Source organism: Apus apus, chromosome 1 (genome assembly GCF_020740795.1).
Source record: "Apus apus isolate bApuApu2 chromosome 1, bApuApu2.pri.cur, whole genome shotgun sequence".
NCBI lineage: Eukaryota > Metazoa > Chordata > Aves > Apodiformes > Apodidae > Apus > Apus apus.
Genome location: NC_067282.1, coordinates 203,508,381 through 203,533,765, shown reverse-complemented (window position 1 = coordinate 203,533,765; position 25,385 = coordinate 203,508,381). Strand labels below are relative to the sequence as shown.

Genomic DNA, 25,385 nt, shown 5'->3' with positions numbered 1-25,385 from the left:
CAAATTGAATCAGCCTCCTTTGATAGAGCTTTTTACTCAGCAGAGTCGCTGGATGAGATGCTGAAAGTAGCACCTGCATTGCAGACTTGGAGAAGGTCCAAAGGAGGGTGGGATGATGTGTTGTGATGGTGTGTCCCTGAAGGGAAGCTATCCTGCCAGCAGATCTTTCTGTTGATGCATGCTAGACTAAGCAATCATTCTTGGCTTGTTTTCCTCCATAAATCTCAAGATGAACCCCCTTCCATCAGACACCAGGCACTGACGAGCTCAAATACATCTCCTGCAGAGTAACTTCTGCAAAATGCAGAAGTTTTCTTGCTTTCACACAGGATGGGATCAGGAAAAAAGCACCTTAACTCCTGCTTTCCACTGCCTGGACCCTCAGAACCAGGGTAGCTGAGATCAGAACCATCAGATGCTTTTGTAAGTGACTTCAGTTTCAGATAAGAGATATTATAAGGACACCCACATAGGACCAGCCTATCTGACTGTCTGTCAGTAATGTCACATCCAGCACTGATGGTGCCTTGGTACTTGGTCCAGTCAATAGCCACCTCCATCTCTCCCCCTGTCTTTCCTGGAGATATTTCATTTGATAACAGCAATAAGTCACTGCAGGCAGCACGCTTCGGGACAATTATTGTTCTTGTCAAGTGGTTTGAGACTCTCAGCTCTGGGCTTTGTCCTCTATCACACCACCCAAGGCAAGCAATTATCACTCTGAGAGACCCTGCCTGCCATTCCTTATTGCACTTATGATAGTTCTGCTGACAGTCTGGACACAGAGTGATGGGGGGAAATGAAAAGGATGAGAGCTGAGGAGGCATATAAATAAGTAAGTAAAAACATCTGCAGAAATGGCTGAAATTGCTCTGTCTATTAGGGCAGAGAACAATCTCCCCAGTGGGAAGCAGTAGGATCCCCAGCACTTGCAATGAGCCCAATATTTGCAGCCTTCAGCATGAGGAGTAGGGAGGTGGGGGAGAGATGACCCCCCCTTTCATGTTGTGATCGTTGCCATTACCTGCTCCAATGACTGAGCCCACATGGCTGCTTGGTGTGAACCTGCCCACTGCCTTGGCACACACAGGCAGCACACACTCATTTGTAGCAGCAAAATCCCTGCTGATGCTTTGGCTTGAGTCCTTCACAGGTCTGTGTGTCCTGAGACCCAAGGTGGTACAGCTGAATGTGCTGGGTAACTTAAGGAGAGGGAAAGAAAATATGTTGTATTTATCACATCATTGCTCTTGAACAAAAGATCTCAGCAGCATTGACTCTGGTGTGGTTTACACAGTGGAGGGAGTGATGAAAACAAACAAACAAGACAAACAGAAAACAAAACAAAACCCCAAACAAACAAAACCCCGAAACCACAAAGCTGGAAGGAAATGAAGAGCTATTCACAGAAATCATGGAAAAGCAGACTTAAGAGTGGCCAGAGGAAGACAAGCACAGGGTTGTGAGAAGTACATACAACTCAGTTATTGTGATGCACTATTATTATTCATCTGTGTTCAAATGTCACAGAGAAACCCAAATCATTATGTGGGCCCTGTTGTCCTGGGTAACATCCAGACATAAAAATTCAGTCCCAGCTCTGGGAAGAAGCAGAGTCCAAGGGGACGAGATGACTGTGAGCAAGTTTTGTGCCTACAGTTTATGGCTGGAAAATTGGTGCAAGGAGGGATTAAATTATATCTACAGGATCCCATAAGGAGCTGGTGGCAGACCCAGATACAGGAATCAATCCCCAACCCCAAACTTTAATCACAAGATTGGTTTTTTGTGCCATCAGGGAAAAAAGAGTAATACTAAAATCTTACTAAAATGCTGTTTGTCTGTAGATATTTCCCTGTTATTGGACATTCTCAAGGTACAAGGGGGAAATATCATGTAACCATTCTTGATTTATCATCCTGCATTTGCCCAAGCCAAGCTACCAAAGGGCTTTACTCAGATATTCAACATCCCAGCAGGATGCAGCAAGAAGTTAAGCATGGCTGTGGATTTGGAGAGACCTCATGGCTCAGTGGTCTGTAAAGCTGAGTTCCTCCAACACAGGGTGCCCATATTAACAGGGTGCCCAGAGGAGCAAGGAATTTCCAGTCTTCTGAAATGCAATTTATCTTCCCAAGTAGGCAGCTGATGTTTTCCTAGCTGCTGTAGAACTGAGAGCTGTGAGGCCATCCCCTTGGCCTGAGGATAATGAACTTCCAGTAGACAAACAGACAAACAGTAGCTTGTGCACAGTATGTTAAGCCACCAGCAACGTGGTAAAATGTCCAAGTGATGTGGTGGGCTCAGCCCACGTTGCAGGAGTATCTGATACTAGTGAAGAGTTTAAGACACAGAGAGCTGATACCTGGGAGTTCATAATACACTGCACTGTTCCCATGAATTACAACAGATCATTCTAGCAGCTTTTTGGCATTTCCTGGTGAGAGCCAGTCTGCCTTTCTGGAAGGGCAGCCTCTCTTTCTCAGTTTGGGCCTCTAAATTACCTGTAATTTTCTGCTTTGATTTAGTTTGCATGGTGGGAACCCAGATTTTGGAAGCTTAGGGGTCAGATTTACATCTTTTCAGCAGTTTTGCCTGTGCCAGGCAATGTATACATCCAAGCCCTAAGGGTGTGAGTGAACTTAGCAAGAGTACCTGGGATGCTCTAGTGTTAGTCCTGGAGATCGATGCACCATCCCTTTTTCCTTCTCTGCAACATATTTCCATCTTATTGTTACAGCTGAGTGAATCCTTTTCAAAGCCTCCTGTGGAGTTCAGTGGGCTTTGAAGAGGGGTCACAATGAGTTAGCAGCTCCTGTGGTCTGAAGGGGACGGAGCATTTATTCTCTGTTACTTTGCAAATCACTCTGTTTCACTGCCATGCAGCCCACGGGATGTCTGCTAGGGCAAGGCACAGAGAACATCCTCATTCCAGCTCCCAGCTGGCTTAGACCTTGGAGCTGTTCCATGGGGATCCTGTTGTTTATTCCCTCACATCCTTTTCCAGTTCTGGATCAAGTCTACTGAGTTAACAAGCCTAATATGTGTTTGCCCCCTGTGCAGCAGACAGATAAGATCTAAAATCTTAGCTGGGCTCCTGCTGCTGGTGCTGGGAGCCTCAGTGGGATGAAAAGCTCTGGGGGACTCCAGCTGCCTGTCCCTTGGCAGCCCTGTCTGGGCTCTGCTATCAGTTAAATCCCAACACACACACACGAGGTTCTGCTGAGGCAGAAAGCAGCACTTTCTCAGGCACCTACAGACTCAACTTCTGACCTGAGGGTGACCAGTGGTTCTGTGTGTACGCTCTTTCCCTTTCACAACCAGCATTTGTTGAGCCTTGTGCAAAGCAAGTGTTTGTAAAGCTTCTGAGTGGCAGAAGATTAACTATTCTCTACTTTTCAGACACTCTCTTTCCCACTCCTGTCTCCCCATCCTTCCTTCTAGCTCCAAAAAGCTGTGAAAAGCCAGTGTTGTGAGTCCAAGCGGGTCGGCATCACCTTGCATCTTGCTGGTAGTGACACTGAGACATGTCACCAAAATGCTAATATTGCATGAGGCTGGAGGGTACAGCCCTAGTGCAAAGGTCTCTTCTAACCTGCTGCTGCTCTTTACTTCCATGGTAACCACAAAGCTTATACCCATAAATACCCTATAACTAGATTGTAATCACAGGGTCTTGCAGATTAATGGAAAATTGTGTTTAGTTTGTCCAGAGAGAAATTGCTGTGCCACTAGCACTCACTCTGCTGTAACAGACAGAAATCACCATATATTATTTATTCAGCAATTTTACAGCAATTAAGGGATACAGAAAAATCCTCCTTCTAAAGGCTCAGGGCTTTGGCATCTCTGTGGAAAACCACACAGAGACTTTAAGTGATGGGGAGCTCTTTAGTGGTCTCTAAGAGATACCCAACCAAACCGAACAGCTTAATAAATTGAATTTAATCTTGTAGTGGGGAAAACTTTTTTAAAAACTTAATTTAAACTGGGAATTTGTCCTGCTACAGATTTCAGTACCATGGGAGATTCCTTGTGTCAGGAGGGTAAATCCTTATCTGTGTCACGGCCAGCAATAATGTAACAGACATAAAATGTCTCACCCATTCTTGTCTTGTTCCCACTCTATCCCTTAAGCAACCATCTCCTCTCCCATTACAAGGCTTTTTGCCTTTTGGTGAAGTGGTGGATGGAAGCTGTTGATGGAGGAGGGCAGTGGGACCTGACAGGCAACTGGGTGAACCCTGTGTGAATTGGCTTGTGATGAACCAAAATCTAGCACCTCGGTCTCTTAGTGGAGAGGGCCTCCAGTTGGAGGTGATCTTCCAGCTGATCCAGAGATCAGCTCCCATTTCCTTCATTAAGGCCAGATTTATGTACTTTGACTGTGCCTGACAAGTGTTTGTTCAAGTCTGTCCAACTCTTTCAGAAGATCTTTATGGCTTTCTCAACACGTTTGTTGCACACTGGACACCCCCTGCTCCAGCTGAAGCTTTTCATGTTCTGAGTAGGAAAAAATAATTGCCTCTTGGGACTTACATATGTAACAAACTTTGCCTAGTACATCCCCAAATGAGATTTGACTGGATTTTTGGCAGCACTGTATGGCATTGCTGAGTCACAGTTTGTTTGTGGCCTTCTGTGGTCCCCAGACCCTTTCCTACTGCACTGGCTGGTCACTCCAATTTCATATTTGTTTGCACTGATTCCTCCTACTGAGGAATACTTGGTACTTGCCTGTATTGAATTTTGCTTTGATGACTTTGGCCCAGTTCTACAATCTGTCAAGTTTGTTTTGAATTCTTGACCCTGCTTTTGAACGTTCTTGCACCCTCTCCCAGAGCACTGTCATTCACAAAATCTATTCACAACATCTATCACCCAAGTGAGGAGCAAAAATACTGAGTAATTCCAGACCCAGGACAATACTCCATTTGAAACATCCTCCCAGCCTGACATTTATTTACCTTCATTTTTGTTGTGGGTTTTTTTGACAGCTTCTGCATATACCTTATGGTGGCTTCTTTAAGATCAAATTTCCCCAGCTTGATTGTGGGAATCTCCAGTAGGACAGTAGCAAATACTCTACTGAAATAAAGATAAATCATATCTGCTGTCTCTCCTTTACCCACAAAGGCATTAAGCCTGTCAAAACCAGAAATTAGGTTGGGTTGACACAATTTGTTCTTGACAAATCTATGCTGGCTGATTTTTATCACCTTATCATCTTTCAGGTGCTTATAAATGGATTGTTTAATAATTTGATCTACTTTCTTTCTGAGAAACCAAGTTAGGATGACAGGTCTATAATTACAAATAACCTCAATTTTCCCCTTTTTAAAGGTATGTCTGGGATGTGCCTGTTCCCTGCTTTCTGAGACCTCACTCAGCTTCCAAGAGTTCTTCAAAGCATCACTAGTTTAGATAATCCTACATATACATGCAGTGTCCATGGAGTACACAGCAGAGGTGTGGCTGAACCCACAATGCATATTGTACATCTTAGAGGTGCACCCAGGAGTTGGTAAAATATTCTTAAGAGCTGTGCTCAAAACCCAGGATGTAGATTTCCAAGATAAGGCCCATCACATGCAAATGCACTTAAATAATTGAATATTCACCTCACATCCAAGTAGACTATTTCAAGGAGCATGTCGTGCTCCACTGAGAATCACAAGTTGAGATCATCCCATAGGTAATGGTGACTAGGGAGATAGGTTTGGTTTGCTCACAACTTGTGGCATCACCTCTTGGTTGGTCTCATCCTATCCCCTCCCCATTCAGAGGACTGCAGAACCTGCCATATGAGGAAAGGCTGAGAGAACTGGGTTTGTTCAGCCTTGAGAAGAGAAGGCGTAGGGGAGACTTCATTACCATGTACCAGTACCTAAAGGGTGGCTACCAAGAAGATGGGGACTCCCTTTTTAGAAGGAGTCACATGGAGAAGACAAGGGATAACAGGTACAAGTTACTCCTGGGGAGATTCTGATTGGACTTGAAAATGTTTCACCATGAGAACAGTTAGACACTGGAATTATCTCCCAAAGGAAATGGTGGATTCCTCTACATTGGACAGTTTTAAGACTCAACTTGACAAGGTGCTAGGCCAGCTCATCTAAACTATATTATTACCTAGAAAGGTTGGACCAGATGATCCTTGAGGTTCCTTCCAAACAGACATCCCATGATTCACTTCTGGCCACCGTGTAAGTCTGGGTTTGGGCTTTTACTTATCTTTTTCTCTCCCACTTTCAGTATTCGTATGAAGGGATGGAGATTAACAGCCTGCCAGTGGAGCTGACGGTCGTGTGGAACGGGAATTTCAACATTGACAACCCAGCACAGAACAAAGGTAAAGAGTTATTTCAACTTGTCCCTGGAAGTGGTAACCTTAGCAACGAGCCACATCACTCCCTACACTTAACAGAGCTGCTACCATCTCCCTGTGCTGTCTGGTGCTCACTTGTTCTCTCCACTCTACAAATCACCAATTTGTGTGTGTGTGTGTGTGCTTTGTGTTCCCTCCCCTCTTTTCTCTTGGCACCTGAGAAATACAACTCTCCCTCCCACTTGTGCTGCTTTCCCTCTTCCTTAATCATCTTTGCCTCCTGCTTCTCCCTCCATTTTTGTGTCTTGTTTTTATGCCCCTCTTTCTCCAGCTTTCTGCCCAGCTTCATTGCTCCTGCACTGATGGTCTTGAAGTTACCATGCCAGGAGACTGGGAGCTCTCTACTGAGAGGTGATGTGGTAATGAAGAGGGAAAGGGAGAGGGGGAGGAGAAGGGCTGCAGCTCGCCCTGGGAAAAGTCTGAACAAAATAAAATGATCATGACAAAGGACAGAAAACCACCCCCTTCCCAGAGCCTGGCTCTGTTTAGCTGCCACTGATGGCACAGGATTGATGCGACCCTCACAGAGGAATATTGCTGTTCCAGCTGTGGCCTTGAGGCAGGCATTTTTGTTGGAGATGGATGGTCCATTCGCATCTTCTTCCTTTCTGTCCATCACCCCCAGCTACTCTGAGGCTTTTTCCTCAGGCAACCTGTCCTCTTGTCTGCTCTGCATTTACAGCTCAGACCTGTTGACTCTCCTCATATCATAGAATTGCCTTTGTTGGGAAAGTCTTAAGATCATCAAGCCCAATTTTTAAATCACCATCTCTCAGAAGTTTCACTCTCCCTTGCTTTACTGTCTTTTTCTTGGACACTTTCCACATCTTCTGTCACTCCATCTCTCTCCACCAGGTATTCCTATGCTCCTCTCACATCATTTCACACCCACCCTCATGCTGAGGGGTGGTTGATAAGGTTTCCACCAACACCACATTGAAGCTGGAGAGCAATAATGAAGGCAGCACTTCTCCCTGTGTCATGACCCCTTCTTGTCCTTCTCTCCCTGTAACGACATCTGTGATGTCTTTCTCTGCTGTCTCAAATAACCAGCAGGTTTTAATACCCAGTCTGAATGCAAAAGGTCCTGCACTCGTCCTCAAAACTGTGGGTCTTGGAGGTTAAATCCATCCAGTAAACACAGCAGGCTGGAGACCCTTGTCTAGCCCTGGCATCCAGCAGCATGACATACTACATGTTCACACTGCCAACCTCTCTCCTTACTGGAGCTGATTGCCCTCTCACTTCCTCCCCAGGCTGTGCCAAGGCATTGCCAGGATGATGTCCAAACAGTGCCATGGACTGTCCAAGCCTCTAACACTGTGTGTTTGATGTCTGGCTCGGGCCATTTGCCCTGATCCTCCAGAGTTTTTGGCTCTTCTGGTGCAACATGGTCTGCACAAAAAGTATGAACCCTTTTTTGAGCAATACTGTCCTGTGAGGGGTAGGAATAAAATCAATCTCACAATCAAGATGATTGTGTTTTTAATAACGTAAACCAAACCAGAATGAACTCAAGAAACACCTGTGCTGCTTAGTCTTTAGGACAGCTCCTTACAAGTTCTTGGGTTATTCAAACCCAAAAGTTTGTAAGTCATTATTAGGAAAACCTTAGAAAGTGGCACTGGCTGTAGCTATCCCAGCTTACTAGTTTGGATGATGCCATCATGTTGTGGGTCATGAGGAGCGCTCAGGCATCTGCAAGTGGATATATCACATGGAAGTTTACCATGAGAACTTGAGGACAGAGAGAGCTTTATTTAGTAGCATAAATGCAGTGTCTACAAGCAAACACAAAACCCTGGCAGGTCTCTGCACAGTGCTGTAAACATGCAGACGTTCTTCTCTGGAAATCTGAGAAGGAGAGGCAGAAGCAGAACTAGACAGTGTTTTTCTAAGTGCAGTTGCAGTGGGGTGTGCTGCCTTCAAGCCACCACGATGCCTCTGCTTTCATGGCCAGCACCACATGGGCTGGCCTAGTTGGCTGAAAGGCTGAATTAAATCCAACCTAATGAAAGGCCTGCAAAGATACTCACTGGTAGCATTGTAAAGTGTCAGGAGGACAGAGCCAGACTTTTTTTAGTGATATCCAGTGACAGGACAAGGGGCAATGGGTGCAAACTGGAACACAAGAGGTTCCACGTAAACATCAGAAGAAACTTCTTTACAGTGACAGAGCCCTGGGACAGGCTGCCCAGAGAGGCTGTGGAGTCTCCTTTGCTGGAGACATTCAAAACCCGCCTGGACATGTTCCTGTGTGATGTGCTCTGGGTGATCCTGCTCTGGCAGGGGGGTTGGACTAGATGATCTTTCCAGGTCCCTTCCAACCCCTAAGATTCTGTGATTCTGTGAAAAGGAGCTGTATTCCAGGAGGCTTGAAGGTCACTGTGACTGACAGCTGTTTTGCAAGCTTTTCTTGCACCCAGCTTGGAGTAATAAAAAGTTTCTGAGCTGTGTTGGTCAATACTTGCTCCCTTCTTGGGTGCAGGTATGAAGAGTCAGTCAGAGCTTTTCAGCACACACATCCAAAGCCTTTGATCTGTGGGATCATGTACAGTAATAACTACAGACTTTAGTCACCTACTGATCCAGCAAAACAAAAGAACAAAGAGAAAATCCCCCATCATGTAAGAAATGCACCAACACACCCACAAATACAGGAAAAAGGCCTCAATTCCACTGTCTTCATCTTCAGAGAGGAGACCTGTTTTCAGCCACGTGCAACCTAGGCCTCATTTTGCACACTTGTAAATGAAAGATAAATAACAGGATCTTATTTTGTAGGAGACCATAATGTTTTCAGGCTTCATTTGGGAAAAAAAGCTTTGACTGCTTCTAATGACTTAGCAGCCCAAGATAGAGCTAAACATTTATCATTTCTGTCTGTATAAGAGGAAGATCAACTTAGTACTTCAAAGTGTAAAGTGAACTGGATTTCTGGGGCAGGAAAAGGGAGAAAGACTGATTGTGAATCCCTGGGTTCAGCCTCATAGTGAATCATTGTGGATTTACTCCCGTCTGCTAGGATTTCTGTTAAGGAGGAAATCTGACTGGCATCACCTTAGCTTCCAGTTCTGGGTAGTTTCTTACCAGAAAAATCCTCAAGTTTAAGCTGTGGGTAGAAAAGGTCTAGAAAATAATTTTAGGGTGAAGAGCTGAGGCTGAGGCTGGTTGTAGGTGGCACTGTGTGACAGCCAAAGCATCCCTGGAAAAAAAAATATAAAAGGACTGTGATCAAGTGACTGCCCAAGCAGTCACTTTTCCCCCAACCTCCTGTTGGTAACCCCTCACCCTTCCAAGGGCAGCATCCTTCTTCTCCCAGCTTTCAAAAAACATCTTCAAGTGGGATGGACTCTGACAAGTGCAGTTTATCTCTCCAGAAGGATGTAAACATTTATTTTCCCCGATTACTTACCCCCCCCCTTGGAAAGGTGCCATCCTGCCTGTGGGATGAGCAGCCTGGAACACCTTCCTGTCTCTCCCTCTTCACTCAGCCTGCTGACATGCCACCGTTCTCCCGTGCTGTCTGCATCTCTCAGGTCCTCTCTGTTTTCCTGTCCCTGCAGTTCACCTGTACAAGTGCGGGGCCATGCGGGACAGCTGCGGACTCTGCCTGAAGGCCGACCCGGACTTCGAGTGTGGTTGGTGTGAGGGACAGAACCAGTGCACCCTGAAGCAGCACTGCCCAGCCCAGGACAGCCAGTGGCTGGAGTTATCCAGCACCAAGGGCAAGTGCACCAACCCCAAGATCACGGATGTAAGTCATGGGTCTGCAAGAAGTTGGGGTGTTCCCTCTTGTAGCTTTTCCTTGGTTTGGTTTCCTGATTTATCTCTGTGTTGGTGAGGTGGAGGTCAGAGCTGAGCTCTGCTGGGTCAGGTAAAGCCCTGGGCATCCTTTGGGATGGGAAGCCATGGTGGCCTTCAAAGGTAGGCACACAACTGTAGGTGTCTACAACACAGGGGTGAGCAGGGTGTCAGAGTTCTCATCATAGTCAATGTGGACATGGATCTGTTGCACAAGACAGTCTGCTAGAGCAACCTGAGGAACCCTGCCCACACAGAGCTGGCAGATATGACATGAAGCCTTTAGGAGGTACTCAAGGTGAGACAAGATGCTTTGGGCCATCTCAAATGGATGCTATGAGGGTAATTAAACGAGCCCAACTGTCTCTTGAAGACAGCCTGGCTGAGATAGAGATGTTGAGTGATCCCAGAGTGTTTTGAGCTTTGCTGACAGGATGTTAAGGAAGAGGGCAGGTTGTAGTTCATGCTTCTCAGCAGTGTGACATGAACAAAGTCAGTGTCCAAAAAACCCACAAGACTCTACTGACTCCAGCAGAGTAAAAGTCTTCTGTTTGCCAGGCTGATGTTGCATGGGAAAAGAGGTCTTCACAGAGCAAAAGAAGTCCTGTGCAGTTGTCAGCTTCCCCTCTTTGAAGGCTCAAAGAGGAGACAGGATCAAGCCTGGACCAAATTAAGCTTGGAACTGTCCTATTCAGTGATAAAGAGAGAATGAGGGCAAGTTTGGGAGGAAGGATCTGCAGCATGAAGGTGTCTTTTGGAAGGTTCCCTATTGAATATGTTGACTGGGCCAAAGGAAGAGCTGGGGCAAAGGTACAAAGAGGAGATAAACCAGTAGAAAATCATAGACAGAGGAAGCAAAAGAAGGGAAAGAATGTAAAGGAGGGAAATCAGGCTTCCAGACTAAAGTAATTTTTGTCTGTTGCCTTAGGATGCTTTTGCCATAAAGACAGGAACCAGTTTCAGGGTCACAGGGTAGGCAGCAGGACAGAGCTGAGCCTTGAAAAAGAGGGCTCCATCCTTACCAGCAACCTCCTGCCTTAAGTATTTTTCAGCCACCACACCTTGGTTAACATGAGCACCCTTTTAGGGTAGTTAAGACTTTATTTTGTGAGAAAAGTAAGGAGGAAAATGAGACAGAGAAGACAAGGGGAAATGTAAAGGAGGAAAACCCAGCCTCCACAGTTGGGGTTTAAGATTAATAATTAGGTGGGTTTTTTCCTTAGACAGTATGAAAGGCTTTTCCAACTGTATTTGGTTAAGAATGAAAAAGTGTGGGTGTTATGGACAAGCCCTAAACCAATGTCCATTCAGAAAAGCTTTGTGAAAGCAAAGCCTGGATAGAACCTGTTTTTCCCAGGTGCCACTGAAAAGAACTTCACTTAATGTGTTTCCATCTATCATCCAAAGTACTCATTCAGTTGCACTATTAGAGTGCCAGGCTCATCCTGATGTTTCCAAGGTGGAAGACTCCACTGCACCTTGACTTACCTGGGGCTGGTAATTTTGAGCCCACTTGAACCACCTGAAGCTGTGAAACCAAACCCAGCCAGTAGGAACAGCTACATCAGAAAGTTCAGCCTTGAGGCCTTGACAATTACTGGGAGCTGGGAGAAACATTTTTTGAATCTTTTCAGATTCCCAGATATTGGGAGAGATTCAGAAGTTTCACACAGATCCACAGAATTTGGTATTGGGAAGCTGAGGGATGACCAGCTAAAGCAGAAGTCCAAAGCACAGAGACCTGACCATGCAGTAGTATGATGTTCTGAAGGTCCATCTACATTTCTTTGCCATGTTTTGACCCCAACCCTGAATCCATGGTCTCTTTATGAAGTACAAAGCATTCACACCCCACCCTACATCTCCAGAAGGGATGTGATTCTTATTCTGCTGGCATTTCCTCCAGCAGCTCCCAAAGCTCAAACAGATCATTGCAATATTCGCTCATGAAATATTCCAAACTGTCTGGTGCAATCATAAGTAGCTCTTGGAAAGACTTTTTCTGAGCCATTAGCATGAAAAGAATCTCAAGTGACCAAATATATATTGCAGCTAATGGTAGGTCTGGAGCTGTTGGTAAGAGCATGACCTGGCGAGGAGCCAGGGCAGTATCTGTGCAGGAGGAGGAGAAGGAACAACACGTGTACTCAGACTTGCACAGGCACACACATGCACCCAGCACAGAGCTTCCCATAACCCTTACTTACTTATGAGCTCTGTGTTGATATTGCCACTCAGGCAAATTAAAGGACTTAAAGACTCACTGAGCCACAAAACCTCTTTGAGGAGTGAGAAGCTGCAGCATTGGGCTGAGATGAGCAGAGGGCATAAATTGCGACTCAGCCTCGCAGCTCTGGGTCTTCAAGAGAAAGCTGAGGCTCCCTGGCAGCTTTTGTTTCCCTGCCTGCATCTTCCTTGCCAGAACTGACAGGTCTGGTCCCACATTTTTGCACCTGTGATAGAAGCAGGTCCTTCTCCCCCACTATAAGCAGCACAGTAGCACCTTCTTCTTGTACTCATCTGTGGGAGTGCCATGAGGTGGCACGAGATGAAAAAATCTCCCACACGCTCCTGGAAAAATCCCAGTCCCTCCTGTTTTAAGGAAATAAACAGGTTTTGAAGCTGGATTTTAGCAATTAAATATCGCACAGGGAGAAGTTCAGAGGTCCTGTGCTTGCTTCACCACAGGAAGTTTCCTGTTGGTGCTTTTTCAGTCCTAGCAAGAACTTTTAAAAATCTTGTGCTTTAGACAGAGGTGGAAGGAGGATGAAAATGTTTCCACTGAGGTTTTTTTGTGACTTCTACGGTGAAACTTTTGTCTTAAAGTCAGTCCTAGTTCTAAAGAAAAGGACTTTTCTAGTAAGATTTTCCTTTCCATCACTGTATCTTCTTTTATTCAGGGTAATGACATTAGTCACATGAGAATAATATCCCTTTTGACCTGCTATGAGATGTACTACCCATGCTAGAAAGCTCTTTCAAGCACAGGTGAGCTGCAATTCATAGCTTACTAGACACCTACCTTACCAGAACAAGTAAGAAATGTTTAATGGCAAGTTTAATTCACAAAACAGAAACAAAACATTCCACAGGGAAACGGGTTCTCTTATAAAGTGTGTCTAACACATAAGGAAACGACATAAAATATGGGAATTTTAGTTTAGTTTCCTTTTATCATTTTGAATGCATATTAGATTTCATTTGGTATGGTGATAGATTCTAGCTTTCCAGCATCATTCATGTGAAGTGTTTTATCAGGAGAGGATTAACTGACATCAGCAAAATAAGTATCTCAAACAGAAGAGTGTGCTTGAAGAGATATTTATTAGTGATTCAGAATAAAAAGTAGTTTGAAATGGCCATGTTTTGAAAATAGTTTTCATTGTTGAGACCCCAACTGAGACAAACAGTATTAGTTTCTCCTGGAATAGAAAATGTCATTTTCATTCTCATTTTTTAAGACACTTTCCTCATTTCCTGGAGAATAACCACAAATACCTGTCTCTCTCTTTTCATCCATCTTTTTCTTGTCTATCAATCTCTTCACCACAGACCATCCAAAGGTCACATCTCCAGCCAACCCAAGTAATCACTTCACCTGTCAGGTTTATGAATGTCGTGCTATATTATTTTCAGGACTTAGGTGTCCTGTTGACTTTTAAAGTAGGAATAAGACTGCCACAGTACAGATTTTGTTGGTTTAAGTGGAATTAGTCTGGTTTTTGGACCTGAGACCAGACCACTGCAGGAACCCTGTGCTGCAGAGATTATGTCTATGCTACACAACCCTACAGATCCAAGAACTTGTCTGTGATACACAGAATGGTTTGACTCGGAAGGCACCTTAAAGATCATCTAGTTCCAACCTCGCTGCCATGAGCAGGGACACCTCTCACTAGACCAGGTTGCTCCAAGCCCCATCCTACCTGGCCTTGAACACTTGCAGGGATGGGGCATATCATCTGTGCTACGAATTAGTTAACCTCTGTTGGTTCTCTCTCTAGTGAGAGCAAAGAAATGCTTATGCAGGAGGTGGTTCACCTGAAATTAAATAGCCTAAACAAAAATATCTTCTAAAGATGCTAGGATCTCCCTCCTTTTATTAAAGATGGCCCTTCTAAAAATTGGCTCCTGTGTCCAAATTAGTCTAACCCTGATGCCAGACTCAGCACTGGGCAGCAGTCAGGAGCAACCCTGCTCCTGCCAGTGCCTCAGCTTTCCCTGCCAGTCTGACTGCTGTGCAAGGGTCTAGCTGCCAGCCCTAGATTCCCAGTTGGCAAAGTCATCAGCTGGAGGGTACAGACCTCAGACAGGGAATTCCCCCTTCCTCACTCTGCAGAGAACCTTGCCAATGCTGGCAGATGGTGGCCATGGCATCCTGAATGGGCAGCAGGGAAAACCCTTTGAAAGCAACTTTTGAAGCCCCTTCCCACTGGCCAGTTGTAAGGCAAAGCATTTGGGCACACTGAGCAGCTGGAAGGGTAGAACTGAGATAATTAAGGGCCAGCCCCATTATTTCTGTGTTGTTTCAACCTTGAGAAGAAACCTCCAATGGTAATTCCCAACTGGGTCTGAACAAGGTGGAAGGATTCTATACAAAAGGCTTTTCCATGTATACATCCCCTTCGCTTGGGCCAGAAATACTGCAGAGAGATGGGCAGCTCTGGGTGTGGGGTGAAGCTCTGCAGTGGGAGGGAGAGGTGAGACCTGCAGTCCAGGTGGAGTTTTGGTTCTACTGCCCAACACAGCCACTGCTGAGCAAGATGGAGTGATCCTTCTTCTGATGGCTTGGCAAAGATCCAGACTGGAATGTTCACATCGTGGCACCATCCATCATGACTGTTGGAATAAACACTCCTCTCACTCTAGGGCTCAGGGATTTCCCAGTGAGAGTTTCCCGTGCCACAGAGAAGCCATCCCTGCTCCCATGTTCCCTTCCCTTGGTTCCTGCTCTCCCATGAGGGCAGCTGGAGCTCCCACAGAAATAGGTGCCAGCACACAGCAACTGCTACTGCTGCCTCAGTCACCACTGACCTCCTCCATACCTAATCTGACACACCATTTCTGCTGTACCTCAGCTCTTTTTTTCAGGTGGACATTTTCAGCTGAGTTTGTGGTGCATGACCAATATCTACCTCCAGAACTGATCCAAAAAATCCATGTGCTTGGGGCTGGGAATTTTAGGATTTAAAGTGACTGGCTGAAGTCATTTGTGTCTGTTTCTTGTTCTTTCCACTTTGTCCCACTCCTGCCTCTCCATGGGTTATGTCTATAAGGTGCAGAGCTCAGCTGCACTACCATAAACATGTCCTCCTCCTCTCTGGATGCTTTGCAAGTAGTCAAAAGAGAATAAAAGAGATTTGGGGCAGAATTTTATGGGTACTCTTGAGGTTGGAGCATGTGTGATGTGATAAAATATATATTTGCAAGGGACTGGTCTTAAGGATGTATCTGGAGTAGATTTGTTCCCTCAGTTGTTCAACATTCATAATTATGAGTATCTCTAGAGGTCACAAGGAGAATTGATATGCCTGTTCTTTCACCTGAGACAATACTGATGTTCTTACATAGGTTTGATTATTCTCTTCTTTCTTGGCTTGTTTCTGCAGATCAATCCAGTGACAGGCCCTCGTGAAGGAGGGACCAAAGTGACCATCCGTGGAGAGAACCTGGGGCTGGAGTTCAGAGATATTGCATCTCATGTCAAAGTGGCTGGAGTGGAATGCAAACCACTGGTGGAAGGGTACATCCCAGCAGAGCAGTAAGTTGGGTGTGTGGCAGACACTGGGCCACAGCACACCTAATAACCACCATTGCTACATAGAAGGTCTTCCAAGGACTCCATTTCACTCAACCTTGGAAGTGTGGAATGGAAGATGCCATTCCTCACAGGTCAGGAGATAATGACCCATTTATTATGGCATTTGGATTGCTTATTTAGGTAATCCTCATGGCATATCCCCTGAAGTTGATGTTCATCTTTCACACACCAGCCACCTGAAGGATGTTCAATTCCAGTTAGTGGGGCAGCAGTCTTGAGAAGCAGCTTGTCCCATGATGGAGCAATCATTGAGCTTTACAGCTGCAATGCTGTCCATCATGCAAGGCTGGAGGATAGAGGGACTCCTGGGGTCATACCTGAGCCCAGCATTTGTCTGCATATTGAAGTGAAGCTGTTGATTTGGGACCTATGTCGGTTGGAACTAGATGATCTTTAAGGTCCCTTCCAACCCAAACTTCTTGTTGACTCTGATTCTTTGACTTACACCAGCTGAGCATTTCCCCTATCAAGCACCAACCACCAAAAGCCATCATTCTTTAACTTAGTCCACAATTTTGGTCCTGGATTGGAAAGAAAAAGATGGCTTAATGGTATAGTCAATTTCCCAGTAGTGAGGGCTGTTTGCTCCAATTCCCTCTTGTCCAGACCACCAAACTATCCCTCAGACCTTGCTTTTGGTTCCTATTTTCTTCACAGGATAGTATGTGAGATGGGGGAGGCCAAGCCCAGCCAGCATGCTGGATTTGTGGAAATCTGCGTGGCTGAGTGCAAACCAGAGTTCATGGCCAGGTCTTCACAGCTCTACTACTTTATGGTAAGCTCCTGTGAGAAGTTATCCTTGGCCCAGAAAGTCCTCAGGCCCTGGTCCCCTTTGCTGTATCTATCCATTGTCCTTGATCATATTCAGCCTCTGAGCACTGCTCTTCTGTCCTGAGCTCACCAATTTGTTCCTTCCATTTCCTTTCAAAATCTTGTTATGAGCAAAAATAGCTTGTCTAATTAATGTTTTAACAATCTAGTAATAACCCACATTATTAGTCCAGACTCAGTTACATGCAGTTGTGGTACAAATTATTACAGAAAATCCTCATTAATAGTTAAAAATGCTATATATGGAAGAAAAAGAGAAAGGGAAAAAAAAAAGAAAAGAAAGAAGAAAATTAAGAAAGGAAAAATCCTAAAGCTTCCCTGGTGTCTTAACTTTCCTGAGTGTGATGCTCATCCTACCAGCATCCCTCCAGGCCCTACAGTTGATGTCATCAGTGTCCTACAGCAGAAACATTGGGGTTGCCACTACTCATCACCACTCTGAGGTCTTCAGCAGGATGAGTGTGATGTCTGTGGTGGGGTTTCTTCCTCTTTACTCTTGGGTATTATCACCCACCCTCTCACCATCACCTGCTCCCTTCTTCCTGGTCCCCAGCATTGGTGGCAGAGCTGCCCAGCTCCAGCCTGGGCACACAAGGGACTGGTGTTTGCTGGGCAGTGACTGTCTGGGGCAACAGCTCTTGGACATGTGGGAAGATCAGGCACAAGGTCCTCGGCCATGGAACACTTATGACCACAGGGACACCCAGCTCATGGCGTGGCAAGTCCAGAGCCATCCTAAGACCCTGTGGTTTTGAGTCAGTGCAAAGCCTTCTGCTGGCAAGGACAAAAGTTCCCATTTACTGGGCCATGGAAAATCACCGTAACGGTGGCAGATATTTCTGCAAGACGTGGCATTGGAAGGGTGTTTGCTTTAGATGGTCTTCTGAGTGTCTGGAGGAGTGGTGCTGCATCCCAGCAGCACTAAATCAGGAGGGACCACTTGACGAGCCAGGTTGTGGGTGAGCTGTAAAATACAACTGGGTTTCAGTGCAAATAGGCAACTGCTTTGGATGCTCCATGGTTCAAGCAAGATGGAACATCAGTTTGCTTTCAACAGCGATGCTTGCACAGATGAGTAAGTGTGGGATCTCACCTCAGTGCTCATGCTTGGAGGGATGAGTTCAGGACAGCAAAGGTCATCTGTCAGAGCTGTGGTTGACACAGCACAGAAGCTTTTGTTACTCTCAGCTCAGCCCAGGTCTCTCTCAAGCCTCAAATAAGGGCCAAACATAATTCCAAGTTGTTCCTCTGAGTGCATAGCTCTCCATGGGACTTGGCTCCATAAATACCAACACCCTGGTTTGTTTTATGTTGCTTCCTCCTGCAACTGCTCATCATCTGGAGGGTAGAAAATTTGGAGACAGGTCTAAGCCATGTGGAATTTGGAGGTGAAGTCCAAAGTCCCTAGGTAACAGTGAGTGGTAGGATCACATACGCAACTTTCACTCACTTCACTGCAGCAGGCAGTGTCCGAGAAATGGAATTTCTTGCATCTCCAGTTCCAAATGTTAGATACGTCCAAAAAGAAAGAGGGAAGGGATTCCTGTTGTGAGTGGGCACCCTTAGCAGGCCGTCTGGAGGCAGTGACGTGTGCCAGTGGCATTCACAGAGCAGCCATGCTCCTCTTTTTATGGGACTGCTGGGGCTGCCAAATTGACGTGCTGCACCATCTGTCTGGGACATCAGCTTGCAAAGCAGTCAGACAGACTCTGGGCCTGGCTCTGCACTGCTGCTGGTACAAGTTCAGCCTGAGACTGTCACTTTGCCAAGGAAGAGTTGTGTGGAGCCCAACACATGTAGAACACTCCACTTGTTTTTTTTTGCTGCACTCTCCAGCTTTCTACTGACACTCCTTGTCCAAGAGACCAGCTTATTCCTCTAAGGCCCCTTGCTGGGGACATGCAAGGATTGACTGGCCTTCATCTCTGCAGATCTGTGCAGATTTGAGATGAGAAGGTCTCTTTGTTCCCATCAAAAGCTCTCAACTCCTGCAAAGGAACAGGTCTTTTCTGATACTATCCACATGCCCAAGCAGTTTTTATGGCAAAGGGGACTGATAACAAATGCAGATATCTTAGATTCCCCCTTGAGCTACAGAAATTTCTCTATTATCTGCATTTTCTGGTGTAGCTCAGGTGGTGGGGGCAAACAAACACCTTGAGAAACAGCCCCCACTAGGCAGACAGAAGGGCTCTTTGCAGGACATTACACCTCAGGATGTCACCTTTGCAACTCTTGGAATTACTGTCCATTTTTGATCACCTGTGTCTGTCTGTGACAGTTTTTCCCTCTGCTTGCTGGCTTCCCAGCTGCCAGCTACCCCAGCCGTGCATGAGCATGAAGTCAACAGGGTTTTCTTTGCTGAACACCTCAATACCTTTGTGCTAGAGAGAAAAAAAAAAAACAGCCACTCTCCAGCCTGCCCATCATCTGCCCTCTCCCGTGTCCATGGCTTTTGTAACACGAGCTGTGTCTGTTGGAGCAGCTTGGCTTCCTCTGAGATGTCTGCTAGGAGGGTAGAGATGTTATTGCAGGCATCCTTGGCATCCTGCAAAGGTGGATGGCAGCTTTCAGGGAAGGAAGATGTTTGAAAGCTAAGGAAAGACATCACATGAGAGGTAAATGTCACTTTCTGATGCATAGTAAATCCTCTGGAAAATTGTTTTTCAGAAGGCTTGAAGCAAAACAGAGTCAGGTTGGGCCAATAGGTTCAGCTTCCCTTCTCCTGCAAGCACTGGAAGAGGTGATTTTTGTAACTCCACAGAGTACTTCATTTCAGTGCTTTAAAAAAGGTAACTTAGAGATGCTGGAACAGTTCTTCTCCACATTTCTGACAAGAACTTTCAAATTAAAAATGCTGTTAGTTTGTTTTGAGCTCATCCATGACCAAAAATGCTAATTGCATCAGAGAGTTCAATAAGCCAAAAGGGAAACAAAGCATTTAGTTGCAGATGGAAATGAATTTTATGATCATCCTAATGAACATTATTTTTTTTACTTATTCTTTTTGTTGCTATAATTATTGCCGTGGTCTTTCAACCCCCCCAAAAATTCCTTTCATTTTGCAATTCAGATGCTGAAGCAAGTTTGCCTTTATTCTGGCTTTGAATGAGAGTATCATGGCTCAGTGGGCTACTCTGACTGCAACTCTTCTGGTCCCAGAACATTTGCAACAGGTCTCCCTTCCATCCTCCTCCTCCTGCTCCTACTATTAAACCTATAGAAGGGAAACCCAGGTGCACAAGCTGTGTCGGAGTCACATCTTGCTCTGCCCTTACCCACAGAAGGAATGAAGTAGGAACCAAGATCTTGACATGCCCCATGAGGTCAGTTTACACACGGCTCTGCTGGCAGCTTCTCTGTGGAAAACCCTTGTGGAGGAGACCTGGAAGAAAGACGGGGACAAACTTTTCAGCAGGGCCTGTAGTGATGGAACAAGGGGTGATAGTTTTCAAGTGAAAGACTTATACTAGATGTAAAGAAGAAATATTTTTACAAAAGAGGGTGTTGAAACACTGGCACAGGTTGCCCAGAGAGGTGGTAGCTGCCCCATCCCTGGAAACAGTCCAGGTCAGGTTGGATAGGTCTCTGAGCAACCTGATCTTGTTGAAGGTGTCCCTGCTCAAGGCAGGGGAGTTGGGCTAGGTGAACGTTACAGGCTCCTTCCAACCCAAATAATTTTGTGATTCTATGATTCTATAAAATTAAAGGCTTGGGAGCAGAGGAAAACAGGCAAGTCCCTAGAAAGGTACAGAAGATTTCCTGGCTCCTTTCCCTCATTGTCACTCTCCATTTCAACCTATTACAGATTCACTAGATCCCCTTACATTTTCCATTACCTTTCACCAGCAAGGAAATGGTAAACAGTCTGGAGGCTGAGTTTTACTGCAGACATACTGTGCAATATTTATGAAGGCCACTGTGAATAATTAATGGTCTATCACAACTTTGAAAGCTCAGCCACAAACCCTTTTGTCATGTTGGCACGAGACACAGCAATACTTTGCCAAGCAGTGGTGCTGGTGGAGTTCTGGTCTACAAGGATCATCAAAGGGTCATGGCCAGTTTATCTACCTCTGGGGAGCTGGCAGGAAAGTAAATCAGGAGTGGGACAAGGGCTTTGGGTTTTTAGCTCAAAGCATAGAATGGTTTGAGTTGGAAGGGAACTTCAAGATCATCTAGTTCCAATCCTCCTGCCATGGGCAGGGGCACTTGGCACTAGATCACGGAATCACAGAATATTAGGGGTTGGAAGGGACCTGGAAAGATCATCCAGTCCAACCCCCCTGCCACAGCAGGATCACCCAGAGCACATCACACAGGAACGTGTCCAGGGGGGTTTGGAATCTCTCCAGAGGAGACTCCACAACCTCTCTGGGCAGCCTGTCCCAGGGCTCTGTCGCTGTGAAGAAGTTTTTTCTGATGTTTACATGGAAACTCCTGTGCTCCAATTTGCACCCACTGCCCCTTGTCCTGTCACTAGACACCACTGAACAAAGCCTGGCTCTGTCCTCCTGATACTGCTCTTAACATATTTGTAAACACTGATGAGGTCACCCCTCAGTCTCCTCTTCTCCAAGCTCAAGAGACCCAGCTCCCTCAGCCTTTCCTCATCAGGGAGATGTTCCACTCCCTTCATCATCTTTGTGGCTCTGCCCTGGGCTCTTTCAAGCAGTTCCCTGTTCTTCTTGAACTGAGGGGCGCAGAACTGGACACAATATTCCAGATGTGGCCACCCTAAGGCAGAACAGAGGGGGAGGAGATCAGGTTGCTCAGTGCCCATCCAACCTGGCCTTGAACACTTCCAGGGATGGGGCTTCCACAGCTTTCCTGGGCAACCTGTTCCAGTATCTCACCAACCTCACACTAAAGAATTTATTCCTAATATCTAACCTAAGTCTCCCTTCTTCCAGTTTTAATCTGTTACCTTTGTCCTCTCACTACAAGCCCTAGTAAAAAGACCCTCCCCAGCTTTTCTGTAGCCCTCCTTCATGTACTAGAAGGCTGCTATGAGGTCTCCCTGGCGCTTTCTTTTCTCCAAACTGAACAACCCAAACTCTCTCAGTCCCTCTCTGGTTGGTAAAGCAGCTGCTATTGTAGTGCTATTGTGCAGGCTACATCCACTAGGTTGGCCATTCTCAACCTGTTTTCACCCAGGTGGGAAGTCACCTCCCAGCAGCAGCTGTCATGGTCAGCACTGGTCTGGGTGGCCATTGAGAAAGGATTAAAGAGGAGTTCCCATCACATTGTGGGGTGGCACCATAAACATGCAGGAGCACCTGCCTACTCTTCCTGCATCTTTTATCCCAATACCAGCTGTTAGAGAATATTCCCAGAAAAGCACAAGAAATGAGGCATTTTTTGTTTCTTAATTTCTTCCTTCCTCTTAGTTTTCCTCCCAACATTCAGCAATTAATAGGTGAGGGACTTGGGGTAAAACTGTTGCCAAACCATCATGTCAAAACCAATCCATTTTAAATAGAAGAAATGTCCAGCTATGGCAACAGATTTTTCCATTGAGCTGGATGTCAGATTTTCATGTTCAGCTCTTTCTCCAAGCAGTGGCTTCATTTTTGGAACAAAAGCAAAGTGGAAACCTTGCCCCTGGTTTTCAAAACTACTAGTTGGAAGTGTGGGGGGACAGGGACAGAGAGGGCTGTGTGTGTGGAAGAAGGATCTGTGTTGTGTGTCAGGTGGTTTTCTAAACATAGATTAATGGTTTTGAAAGCTCAGTAAGGTGACTGCATGATGAACCTGCTTGTTCAGAGGAGCTGAAGAGAGCTTCAAGCATTTATGTCACCGTTCTTAAAGAGAGGAGAAAAATAATCTTAATTTAAATGCATATGGTAGCTTTTCACTTGGGACTGAATGGGAAGGTTTTCTATTAAAATTCAAATGAAAGAATAAACTGTAACTCTAAATTTCTCCCTGAAAATGGATCTCTCCTCTCTGCATTGTGGTAACAGGGTGATCTGTGCCTTCAGAGTGCAAGTATTTTGTCTTGATTTTGGGAAGAAGGGAGAGCAGGAAAGTAAGAAAAAGCGCTTTGAGATGTGGGACCTCTGAAGGAATTGTGCCTCTTTTTGATATATTAACTCAGCAGTGTGCTATGTTTGGAAAAGAGGCTTGGAAAATCTGCAGGAAAAGGTCTTCATCTGGACAGTGCTCCTTTTGTGTCTGTAGTAATTCAGAGTACATCTCAACATGAGCATCACCAGGCTCTGCTGGTGCAGGACACTCATGCGGTACGAGACCTCTCAGCATCCAAGGCTGATAAGAAAAAGAGAAAGATCTGGGGCCATGTGGTGGGTGTGTGCAAGAGGTAATACACAAGCTCAGATGCTCTGCTGGACCACAGCTCTCCCGTTTTCCAGGGAAAAAGCCCATGAGCAGAGGGGGACTTTTTAGGCATCTCTCTGGAGCTATAAAGCAGGTTCTGTCCTTTCTCAGAACCACAGGCTTTCGAGTAATCTCTTCAAGGCCCAATCATTTTAATCACTTGTGAACTCCACTCCTTGTAGGTAGAGTCCCCATTAAGATCTAATCAAGAGCTGGGTGTCTTGCAGAGGTGGTGTTGCACAATGGCAAAAAAGACATCTGAGCTGTGTCAAACAAGCAGTGGAGATGGAAGACCCTGGGGCTCCAGCTGCTCCAGATGTGGACTTTGCAAGCAGAGTATTTCTCAACAGGTACAAGGCCAGGTCTGATTTTGTAGGGGTGAGGTGAACAGACTGGAGTTAGGCCTGAACTCATCCCATTAAACCTGGCATCCAAGCATTGTGTCTATGATAGGAATCGGTGTCATTCTAGACTCTTCAATTCACCAGAAGATGTGGTCTTCTGAAGTCCACTAATTCTGAAGTCCAGCTAACACATTATTAACCCATGGGGGTTCCTACCTCTCCATCACTAAACTGAGAGAGGGAAGGTACTGATGCTCCTCTGCTGTTTTCAACATGATCCTTTGCCTTCACAGACTCTGACACTCTCTGATCTCAAGCCGAAGCGGGGACCAGTGTCAGGAGGCACCCAGGTGACAATTACAGGCAACAACCTTAATGCTGGCAGCAATGTCATCGTGACCTTTGGGCGACAACCCTGCCTCTTCTACAGGTACAGATGAGTCCTTCCTACTCTACATGCCTGAGTCTGAAAGATGTGAGCAATTATTGTCTCCCAAGAGAGATGTCTTCTGTAGCCCAGACACTTTCTTCACAGAAAGGGTTATCAAGCACAGGAACAGGCTGCCCAGGGAAGTGGTAGAGTCACCATCCCTGGATGTGTTTAAAATTCATGTAGATATGGTGCTTGGGGACATGGTTTAGCAGTGGACTTGGTAGAGTTAAGTTAATGGTTGGACTTGATGATCTTAAAGGTCTTTTCCAACCTACACCATTCTAGGATTCCATGAAAACCTGTCGCTCCAGTGCCTCTTTTGCTTGTGGCCACCTCTATTCTGCAAGGAGGTTTTTATGTTCTGCATCACACGCAACCTTACTGTGCACGTTTTGGGTTGGGAGAATAGGATTTCATTCATTGTTTTGATTGATATTTTATGTGCTTTTTTGCATGGATCTCTGTCAAGCTTCACTACAATTCTCCACAGTCCCATGTTTTGCTGCTTGCTCTGGGAGCACGTCATTTAAAAGATTCATTTTCAAGTCCCTGGGTTAGCAGAGGTGGCAAAGAAAATCTCACAACATCAGTTCTGAGCATTAAAACACTTCCCTTTTATCCCAGAGTAGTCCTGTAGTGCTAAGATACAGATGATTTGCAGCATTTCAGCTCTGATTTGGCTTCTGATCAATTGCAGTTCAGAGAAGCTTAATGTCAGTGTTACCTGCTGAATGTTCCCTGATCCCTGTGGGAATGAGCCTGAATCCCACTCCCAGGGGCTCCCACAGCTCAAAACTACCCAGTGCAACACATTTGACTGCCAATATTGGTGGAGGCTGGAAATGAAGTTGTCACATTTCTCCCCCCAGTGTTTCCTTGGAAGAAGAAGGGGTCATTTACAGGAGACCTGTCTTGGGGCAGTGCCCTTCCCTCTCCTGGTGGTGGGGACCCTGTTTAGCTGCCTTTCCTGCCTGTGGTGTGGTTCAGTGTCTGTGATTCAGCTCCTTTAATTCAGGAGGGTGAAGTCACAGCTTGTGATTTAAAAGGCCAAGTGGGAGCCACAGCTGCTTGGAAATGTTTACTGAAGAGGCTGGGGAGTTTTAGGAGGGGCTGAGGGTGATCTTTCAGGGGGATTTAGAGAGGACCTGGTGGTTGCAGGCAGTGAAGGTGAGTGCCATGCTGCAAGGGAAGCATGAAGCCTGCTTGGTCTAAGATAAAGCTGAATCACAAATCACAAGGCTGGGAGACTCAGGATGGTTAGAGCCTGGATTTTTGGCTCCTTATGGGAAGGTAAGACCCAGTGGAAAATTCAGACCTGGAGCTGGTTTTGAGCCCTGCCCAAAAGGAAAGGTTTCTGCAGAATAATCTGTGAGTACAATCATAAAACACTTCCCACTATATTAGCACCTTCCATGCAAAGGTCTC

The 25,385-nt window shown here is 45.8% G+C and overlaps 1 protein-coding gene across 3 annotated transcripts in view; it reads left to right on the top strand.

Annotated features, from left to right (window-relative positions):
* PLXNA4 (plexin A4) overlaps nucleotides 1-25,385 on the top strand; it is a 477,499-nt gene that overhangs the window by 379,094 nt on the left and 73,020 nt on the right. For all 3 annotated transcript variants that reach the window (XM_051626583.1, XM_051626591.1, XM_051626600.1), the window contains exons 11-15: nucleotides 6,256-6,352; nucleotides 9,955-10,145; nucleotides 15,802-15,953; nucleotides 16,671-16,788; nucleotides 23,821-23,957. In XM_051626583.1, coding sequence (XP_051482543.1) covers nucleotides 6,256-6,352; nucleotides 9,955-10,145; nucleotides 15,802-15,953; nucleotides 16,671-16,788; nucleotides 23,821-23,957 — 695 coding nt within the window. The remainder of the gene's footprint in view (nucleotides 1-6,255; nucleotides 6,353-9,954; nucleotides 10,146-15,801; nucleotides 15,954-16,670; nucleotides 16,789-23,820; nucleotides 23,958-25,385) is intronic.